Raw genomic sequence first — 10570 nt, forward strand, 5'->3', positions numbered from 1 at the left:
AGAGTTCTCAAAGATAGCAGATGAGCTTGTCTGAGTGTGAGTGAGTAGTTTTAAAAGCTGCAACTGTGTGTTAGTGTGTTAGTGTGCGTGTGTGCGTGTGAGAGAGAGAGAAAGTGTGTGTGTGAGCGTAGAAAGCTTGAGAGTGTGAACAACGGGGGAGAAAGAGCGAGCCTGGAAAGCTGAAATGATAATGCAGCAGCAGCAGCAGTATAAGGCACCAGTGTAGTAGGCAGCTGTGTGCAGACCTGATTAATATACTGGAGGAACAGTGAAGGAAAAAAAAAATTCAACAGGAGCAAGAAGAGGTCAGGACACACACACCCACACACTGAGTTAATGATCGCAAGAGAATGAGGACAGGAGGGATGTATTTTTAGAGCTTATTTCTCACTTTGTGTGTCCGTCTCTCCATCTCTCTCCCGCTTTACTTATAGACAAGTAGCACACAGTAGAGGTAGCTGGGACTGTGTGTGTGTGTGTGTGTGTGTGTGTGTGTGTGTGTGTGTGTGTGTGTGTGTGTGTGTGTGTGTATAAAAGATGTTGAGAACATGAATGAGAGACTAAGAGCATGCAAAGTCTGAACATTTAGAAAACTGTCTCCCATCTGTTAACTTTCTAGTAACAAAAAATCAACCTGTTTGACTTCTGCCAAAATTTAAAATGAGATATAATTTGACCTTGGTCAGTGTCATATATCACAAATTGATAATATTGTACATATTCCAATTGTATGTCAGTCTGACTCGGATGAATAAAATCTTTGTATATATCCTTTAAACTACAGAAACTAGAAGAGCCATGTTCATGTTCATGCTGCAGCCACCCACTTTACACCATATGTGTGCACAGTATTGGAGAGAATGACATGTAGTCCACACAGATTATATGAAACAACAACAACAAAAATGACACAAGATAAGAAAACAGGCAAAAGCAAATGCTTCATATCTTAAGTTTGAAATACTTAGTATCCTCACAGCTCTCTTAACACATTTAAAAGGATGTGTCAGACTCTGAATATGACTCATCAGAGGCTGCAGCGAGCTTTACGTGCCCACATACAGCAATGAAGACAACAACAACAATAAAAAAAAAAGAAGAAGGGATCCGATCCATCTCTAATTGTATCAACAGTGGGTGATTTGTTCACATTATGAGGACACAAATTCAGTTTCACAAACTTTCTTGGAAAGAGAAAAAGATCAAGTTTTGCAGACTTCCTTATAAGTCATAATAACTCAAAGAAATCTACATCTTAGAAATAAATTGCACAGATTACCAACACATTCATTTCATTTTGAATCTGTCATTTACAATAAGTATAACAGGTATAGGATTTATTATATTTTGTTGGATCCACTTTCCAAACTGGAAACATACCAGTGCATGATAGTATAATTATAGGCTGATGTAGGCAGCTCAGCTACATCTGTGCTCCAGATACTGTAGCTATTGTTATAGAGCTCAAATTAGTAGGATCTGGTTAGTCGACTGGCCCTACTTTTGTGTCCCATTTCATATTCATTAAGGCAGCCTAAAAATGTTGGTGATGTTAGGAGGAGCTGATTTGATTGTCCCATACTGATACCACACAAGTGATTAACAGATGAGGGTCCCTTCAAGTCTATAAATGAAACATATAAAGTAGCTTGATCATGTCTTTATTTGTGTAATTGTTGAATTAAGTTTTACAGATGTTTATGAAGAAGTATGGATTTAATGAGGACTCCAGTAATTTAGTACTGTACTTCCATTACGTTGTTGTTAGAATTGTGAGAAACATATTCAAAAAGGGGAATGGTCAAAATTAAAGCCTTGCGTACTTCTGTACTTACACTTAATATTTTGAGTGCATACGTGCACTATGAGTACTCGGATGGTGCACTCAAAACAGTCAAAAAGTTGAGTGTGCAACTATGGACACTTCTCACCATCAACGGTCGATATCTTGGCTACATAACAGAAGGGGAGAGACCACTTTTCAAACTGGAAAAGGCGGCAGAGGATGTTGTAACTACGGTGAACGTTGCTGCATTATACAAACGCATTATATGTGGTGTTATTTTTGCACAAAGCACTGCTATACTATGTAATGATTTGGTACATCAAATGCTAGTGTGAATGCTAAATCTAGCGTGCAAACAAGCTAATAATAATTACTGGTAAGTGCACAACAGGCGTGTTTGATTTAGGACAACACTAACCTGTCGAAATGTGTGCACTACACAAGTAAGTACACAGTGTACACTGTGTACTAAGAGAAGTGTACTAACAGAAGTATGTGATTTGAGACACAGTGTGAGATAACCCAAATTACATCACTTGACAAAGCTCCTCCAGACTGAGAGAAATCATTATACAACAGTGTAAAATCATAAAAAGTCCCTTTAAGCATTTTCCAAAACAACAAGACGCCTACAAACAAGTAAAAATTCAACTAAAGTAAAAATGAACTCAACCTATGACGGAGTTAAAACAATGTTTAAGAACAACAGATCAGAATGTACACAAAAGTGTCTTTTGACCCAGACATCACTGGATTGATTTCTACAATTTTAATATAATATATCATTTAAAATGTGATATGAGGAATAAAACGATGTCTGAATAGGAATGTACATGAGTCACTGCTTTCTGCCATCATCCCTACCTGCCCACGGACTGAACAGAGAGAGAGAGAGAGGGAGAGAGAGGGATGAAAGTTCTGTAAACGTGGCAAAAGAGAATATAAAAATGAGGAGAAAATGAGCAAATGAACAATGCCACAATGGACGACAGAGCGGGGGGGGGGGAATAGAGGGATGAAAGAGGAATGGAGAAGTGTTTGTCAGCTATACACTGAGTGGGATGAGAGCCGAGGGAGGTGGAGAGAGAGGAAAAAAGCAGAAATAAAAGGAGGGCAATGACTGACACTGTAGACTGTGAGTGGGAGGAGGAGGAGGAGGAGGAGGATGAAGAGGAGGAGTGCGGGGAGTGAGTTGATATGGTTGAACAGAAAGATAACAGATGATGGGCAGAGAGGCAAAACAGAAGTCAAGCATAGCAGATAGCTCCAGATAACAAATACAGCTACAGTGAGAATAATATGTAATAAATATCATAATATATCATGTTAGTATTAGATCTCTAAATATCTAATACTACATACTTCATATTCACTCAGAGATAAACTGTCTCTATGGGTTTCACATATACAGTTGATATAGATATTTCTCAGTTTTATTATTATTAAATGTATGTAAAAAACAACAACATTCATTTGATGCTATTAAATAATAAAAAGTCCACTGTGATGAAAGTTAAAAATAACTTCTCATGAACTACATTGTATATACTATCATTGGCCAAAAAAACTCTTATAAAACAAAATGTATCAAATAAATAAATAGGACAATGTGAAATAAATAATCACATGATTTGATTAAAAAAGCTCTTTCATTTCATAATGTCACTTTTCATGATGGCAATTTCATGCCTCCACCCTTACAGCGGGGTTACTGGCCGTCAGCTCGTTACCTACCTCCTGGATCCTGATGGTTATGAGCAAAGAGACCACTCAGGTAAGTGCTGCTGTGATTCTAAAGGCTCGTACACACCAACATCTATAACTATTACTATAAATATATGGTTTTAAAAATCGTTCTAAGTCATGTGGATGGTGGAGTCCACACCACAACTATAACGACAACGATAGTGGTGAATGATCTTTTTAGTTGGGAGTTCAGAGTGGTTTGATGAATGATAGAAACGCTGACAGTCAATCAAAATCCTTCCCATAATCTATACAGCACAACAAAATATGCATCCAACTTAAAAATCTGCAAATAGCATCTTAATTTTGGAAACTGACTGATGACGCACTGTTAATTAGAGCAGAATGACATCCAGAGGTGATATCTTTAGAAAGGTTTGTCTCTCTTTATTATACAAAGATGCTGGAAATGTGTTTTCCATTCTTTTAGGCTTTGGATCTGTGCTCATACTGTGTGTTGCTGCCACAGCACAATAAAAGCTGGTCATCTGTGCGGTTTTGCACATTGCCAGTCAGTTTGGTCTGTAAATCATGAAACATAAAAACAACTAGTGTCCCAAAATACTTCCTAGCAACGCATTGAATCACCACCCACCTGAAAACCCTTCTGGTTTTCTCTTTATTTCCCTGTACAACGTACAGCAAAAACAGGTCATCAATATCCATTTTTATTAGCCGCCAACACAGCTGGAAAGCTTGGCCCGGTTATCGTTTATATAGTGGATGCTCACATCGTTATCTTTATAGTTAATATTACAGTTATCGTTCTTGGTGTGGACGGACCTGTATGCTGCAAGCAGGAGCCTCAATGCAATTTTAACTCCTTGCTACCTAACAACTTCAGAAATAAATAAATAGAGCATATAAAATATATGTAGAGAAGATTCTTACATGTGTAGGCAGGTAGAGATCGTAGGGTGTCCCAGAGTCTACATCAATGGCGTGGAAACCAGACAAGGAGCCGTAGATTACCTTTAACCTCTGACCTTCCTCCACCGTCAGGTCAACAGACATTGGCTTTTGAGGCAGAGACCTGAATGACTGAATAGACACACACACGCACACACATCACCAAAACTAGTAAAAAAGGACTGTTTTAAGACTTAAAGTGATGTTTTCATCATTATCTTTAATTGACACATAATAAACTAAGTGGAACTGCTCTGTTGATAATAATTCTGGAATAGACATCCTAAGACTGTTGTGCTATTACTTCCAAATCAAGATAGTATATATTTTTGCCCTTTTCTGAGGAGAGAGGGTTAAACTACGTAGTGTGGTAGGAAAAAGTAGCTCAAGCCACGGAGGACGTAAAGAAATAGGACACAGCTCTGCAGAGAATCTGGGAGTATGACAGTATTCACAGCCTGAATATGTCATGTATGCCTGTACGTGCAAGTGTTTGGCTGTGGAAGTGACCCTATTAGATGTTTTTTGTCCATGCGTAGAAATGTTGTCCTAGATACACAAAAGATGTGGTGAGGACAGAAAAAGACAATGGAGGACATTTTTATTAACCTGATGGTGGTAATTTGGTGGTAATAACCATGTCAGACAGTCTATTCTTTATCAGGTGCGAGACACAATATAAAATAGATGTTACCAACCTTGAAGGCCATGAACTTGTGGTAGGGTTTCGGGGCCCAAGCGTACACCTCCACAGCGTTCTTCAAAGCAATCACCAAGAACTTTATCTTCTCGTAACGCACTGAAAAAACAAGACAGACAAACACTTTAACAAATCCACACCTGATTCTTCTCTCTTCAAGAAATCTACTATAACCAAATGTGTTTTTTCCCCACTAAGTTTGTAGTGTGAGGCAAATACAAGCCATTCAACTTGCCCTTCGCAGTTTGTACTTACCCACTTTATAGTGTACACAGCCCTCCAGATCACCTACTGATGTCCAACCCTGTCTCTTCTCCACCTCCGGGTCGTTGTGGAGGATTTTATTCCTCAACCAGGACAGGTAGTACAGACGCAGCTTGTTCTTTTTACCTACACAGAGAGAGACAGATATAGAGAGAAGGTGAATTCTGCTAATTTTGCAATCAACATCAATAAATCTGAGTGTTTTTGTTGTTTCTAGAGCGGCAATCTGCATGTATCTATGTCCATGTGTGTTGGCATATATATATATATACATAGTAGGTGCATGTATGAACCCTTCAGTGCATGTACCTGATATAGTGATTAGAACATTGAGTCCTTCCAGTACATCCATCTGCTGAAACCTTCGTCTGCTGATGAGCGAGTACACCTTCCCCTGACCGCTTCGGTCCAGCAGCCACAGACCACTTTCTGTCCCCACCAATAAATTCACACCTACAAAACAAAAGACAAACAAACTTTACACCCCACAAAAAACACACCCACTGTGTCTCTTCTCCGATCAAACATTTAAACTCAAACAGTAGAAAAGCACAAACCCCACAGTCCAGCACAGAGAACTTCAGCATTGAATTTTTTCTTGTACTTTCGGATTTCCGGAGAGTCGCTCTGTGGTCGAATGTTGGTCGGGTTCACATTCACCACAGAGCCCTTCCTGTGGTTCTCTCTCTTGATTGGCTCACCCTTGCTGCCTGCCACACGAGGACGCAAACACAAATAAACACTGTAACAATGGTAACAGTGAATGGTGTAGTTAAGCACAGTGTCTGATAATGACAGGGATTGTATTTCTTCTACTGGCACAAATAGTAAAACTTTCTTCTCTCACGATTGAATGCCATTTAAAACCTTTATAAAAAAACATATACAAATATTTTATATGTTACTATGGCTAAAGTGAAACAAAGTTACATAATTCTGTGTCAGTAATTTTATGCAAATGAGAAGTGTCTTTTTTTACTAACTTAATAATATGTAAGTATGCATGCAGCACTGCATGTTATTGTATCTTTTGTGTGAGGGTTAGTATGTATACTGTGTGTGTGTGTGTGTGTGTGTGTGTGTGTGTGTGTGTGTGTGTAAATGTACTCACTAGGGCTCTGTGGTGGTGATGATATGGGGATCAATCTTGGATCGATGAAGGACAGGAAGGAGGAAGTGGAAGATGTGGAGGTGTTTTTACCAGTTGGACTGCCGACAGCCTGATTAATACAACAAAAAGACAGTTAATATACGTTCTTTTTTAATTTGGCTCTATGCACAATATTACAATCACATTCGTGGCGCTACAGTAAAATATTAAGACATCTTCATCACCAACAGCTCTCAGATTTCTTACTGTAACACAAATGTGTTATTAGTTCTACATTTCTGAGTACAAAATGAAACCTGTGGTTGCAACAAGTTAAACAGTTAAACAACCACAGTGTTATTCAGACACATCATATCACTACTAATGAGTAATGTGACTATACTGTGCCACTACCCCTAGTGGACTAATATGACTATTGCAACTGGTTGCATTTTTTGTTTCAACAAGTAAATCCGCCGGATGAGCAATGCATATAAAGAGTGATATTGTTGATAACATAACTAAAAAACAATATGGTGTCAGTGTGTGTGTGTGTCTGTACATAACTCATCTCATCATACTCACATGTAGTTCCTGGTGTGTGGGGGATCGAGGGGCCGTGGGCAATTGTGAGTAACTGAGATCATGCGCTCGCTGCTGCTGGCCCAACGCATTATGGGTAGGGCTGGATGAAGAGATTTTCTGCAGAAGGTCTGGCAGCAGATAGGTGTCATCTGACCCCCTTTGAGAAATCTGTAAAACAAACAAACAGGCAAAGAACTAAGTAAAGGAAACTGTTTTGAGTAAATATCAATTTGAAAGGCAGGTCTGCACACATAGTCCTCTACTTTGACTTGTTGCTGTCATCATGATGTGAATGACCTACACAGGTTTAAATGCTTATGTCTCTACCACTTAAAAGGACAGAGTACATTTGGAGTATTACATCCCACCATCTACATCAGTCATCTCCCTTTATTAGTATGGACATTGCACCCTCTAGCTGTTACACAAGAAAATTCAATGAAGGTGAAATTGAGTAATGTGGAGGAGAAATGTGTGTGTGTGCGTATTTGTATGTTCATGTGTGCGCAGGGGACCTGGTTGAGATTGTGGTGAGGTTGCAGCAGGATGCCATCAGGTATTCCTCTGAAGTATTTCCCCTTTCCATTTGACAGGCCAGACCTTGAGACACACAGACAGGTCAAGATTTTAGAGCACGGCCAGACTGTAGGTACTGCATTTATTAGTTAGAAACAAGATCGATACAGCCTCAAGATCAATGGCAGTGAAAACGAGGCTGATTAACACGCCGGGATCAGAGATGGAACCACAAGAAAAATAATTGATGTCTAAGACGCTAAACACTGTAATCGATTTACTCTCAGTCAAATGTATTGTATCAGAGTAATAATACTACGGAAAATCATGGGCTGATGGTTGAACTCTAGCTCAAGCTTCATTTTCAAGGTTCAGCTGATTAATCAAATCCTAAATTAAACTATTAAGATTTGAATCCTCCATTTTAATGTATTTCAAATCTGTCAAAGTGTTGTTGGTTTAATTTAGCTTTGGTAGCAGAAACATTTCAACACACAAGCTTTCTCAGTTCATGCAGCAGAATTCTGAGTAAGAAGCAGGACCCCAGTTCCCAGCTTGTTCTTATGGTTTCACAATAGCTACATGACTTCTTGGGCCTGCAACAGCTCATGTTTCATAATTCTGTCATTTGGAAACACGCGATACACAAGAGTTGCTTAATACTTTTGTGTGCTAAAAGGCTGGTGCCATTCTGATCATATAAAAATAAAATATAGATCCTGATGTGATTATTATACTGGTGATGCAGATCTCACCTGTTGCTCTCTTCATCATCACTGCTGCCGACTTCATCACTGGAGGAGGAGTATTCTGTGGCCTTGTTGAGCCGGCTGAGTGCAGATTTTACACCCTGCTTGACGGGGAGAGGAGCAACATGAGTGAGAGAGTTCAGGTGAGTCACAAGATCGAAGAGCGACTGAAAGGAGAAGAAATTGTTTCTATATTTTTACTTGGAATAAAGAAAAGGCAATTTTGGTGACATTTTTTGATTATATTTTCTCCTCATTGTTTCATAGCCGGAGTCTACACAGATGTGAAAAAATGAATATTTATATTTTATATTATATATGATATAATATTATATTTACCTGTGTATGTCCGCTGCTGATGCTTTCTGGTGTTCTCCTGTGCGGCTGCAGACGGTGATGTAAGAGTGGACTCTCCAGCTTGAAGTAACCTGCAACACACACACGCACACACACGCACACGCACACACACACACACACACACACACACACACACACACACACACACACACACACACACTAGTATCAGTTATGCTGTGTGAATACAGTCACAGGGTGATATCATGCAAAACACTAAACCTCTACTGGATTAACAATAGTGCTGACAGGAATAATTATCATGGACAAATGAGGCCATTGTCAAAAAATGGCAGCCTTTGCTGGCCTCTAAATTGGATTGCTTTATAGCCATAAACTGTGATAGTGGAGCTATGATGGAACAGGTGCAGTCTGAACAGAGCCCAGAGCTAGGTCTGCTCATTACTGAGCAAACACCTCGTGTCGTGTTCCCTAAATTGTCAAACCACAACACATAAAAACAAGATTTGGAATCTATACCAATAGTAGTGGCTTTTCAAGGCTAACTGCAAACGTCACCATGCTTGCATGTTCAGAATGCTAACATGCTAATGTTTAGCAAGTTTAGCATGTTCACCATTTCAGTTAAGTGTGTTAGTATGCTAACATTGGCTAATTAGTCCTTAAGACAAAGTACAGTTGAGGTTGATGGGAATGTCATTAGTTTTGCAGGTATTTGGTCATAAACCAAAAGTACTAGACAAATCAAAACGTTTGATCGGATAAAAACCTAAAAGATTCCAAAGTTTAAAATGTTTTTACTAAAACTGCATGGTAATCGAACCAATATTTGCTGAGATATTTCGATTTGGACCAAAGAGGTGGCTGCCCAACTTATATTCTCATTCAAATAGCAAAGCCTTGAGCACGGCTTAAAAGAGAAATGAGCTGATGATACATGGGTCACATTAAGGGATTTGAGTTGGGTATCAAGTTGTTCCGAAGCCAGCAACTAAAATATTATTATCTCTGCTGCTACTACTGTACAGGATTCAAAATTCTGCTATTGTTTTGAGCACAAAAATAGTTACATTATGGCACATAACAGAAAAATAGTGCTCTGTTCTTCCAGCACAGACCAAGAGAACATTTTCAGATTTTCTGGCAATAGTAGAGAGAGAGAGAAAATCGAGGAAATCCTTGGAGAGAAAAAAAATCCTCTTTGTTTACAGGAATCAGAGTGATTTATGGGAAATACAGTCTTAATTTTTTAGAACCACTAGCAACACCAAACTGTGACAAATAGAGGCTGCCAATTCTTTATCCCCTTCATTGATTTTTACTGCTGGCCAAGGTATCATAATCAATTTGAGAATTATATTGATCGATGCCACAAATACTCTTTCCAACAACAATAGACTTAAGAGGAAAGCAACTTTTACTTGGTTACATCATAAGTAGATAAAAGGCTTAACCACAGTAAAGCTGGACAAGTCTCTGGGTGAATCTCTGATTTGTGGCTCCAAACAAAGGCGGCTGAGGCCAGCAGCCAAACTGAGTGGGAGGCATCAAAAGTAGTTTCCTCCCAACCACACATAGAAGGCGACTTTGAAATACTAAACATATTCTCTCCCATCTTCCTCTCTCCTTTCTTACTCTCCCAGTGTAGCTGCAGTACAAGAGCACCTTCCTTACTGCTATACACAGAGGACATAGAGAGCAGAGCTTTGAAATAGATGAGCTGTTTCATTCTTTCTCTCTAGACACACAGGCAGAGAGGGCACACAGTGAACAAATTACTCACTCTCTGTGTTTAATGTCAAGTGTCTGTACTGTGTGTGTAATCTTAGGTGGACTTGATGAGGCTGCATGGATTTGGTGTGTGGCTTTGAGCATGTGTAGTGGCTTTAAACTATGTGGGTCTGGGCTGT

General features: G+C 39.2%; 1 protein-coding gene across 1 annotated transcript in view; it reads right to left on the reverse strand.

Moving 5' to 3' along the window:
* LOC133985913 (mitogen-activated protein kinase kinase kinase kinase 4-like) overlaps positions 1–10570 on the reverse strand; it is a gene marked incomplete in the record, with an annotated part of 64843 nt that overhangs the window by 8574 nt on the left and 45699 nt on the right. Inside the window, 10 exon segments of the mRNA XM_062425655.1 lie at positions 4424–4573; positions 5140–5240; positions 5397–5531; positions 5715–5858; positions 5963–6115; positions 6517–6625; positions 7081–7248; positions 7596–7680; positions 8352–8512; positions 8685–8773. Of these exon segments, the coding sequence (XP_062281639.1) occupies positions 4424–4573; positions 5140–5240; positions 5397–5531; positions 5715–5858; positions 5963–6115; positions 6517–6625; positions 7081–7248; positions 7596–7680; positions 8352–8512; positions 8685–8773 (1295 nt within the window).

Source organism: Scomber scombrus, chromosome 9 (assembly GCF_963691925.1).
Source record: "Scomber scombrus chromosome 9, fScoSco1.1, whole genome shotgun sequence".
NCBI classification, from domain to species: domain Eukaryota; kingdom Metazoa; phylum Chordata; class Actinopteri; order Scombriformes; family Scombridae; genus Scomber; species Scomber scombrus.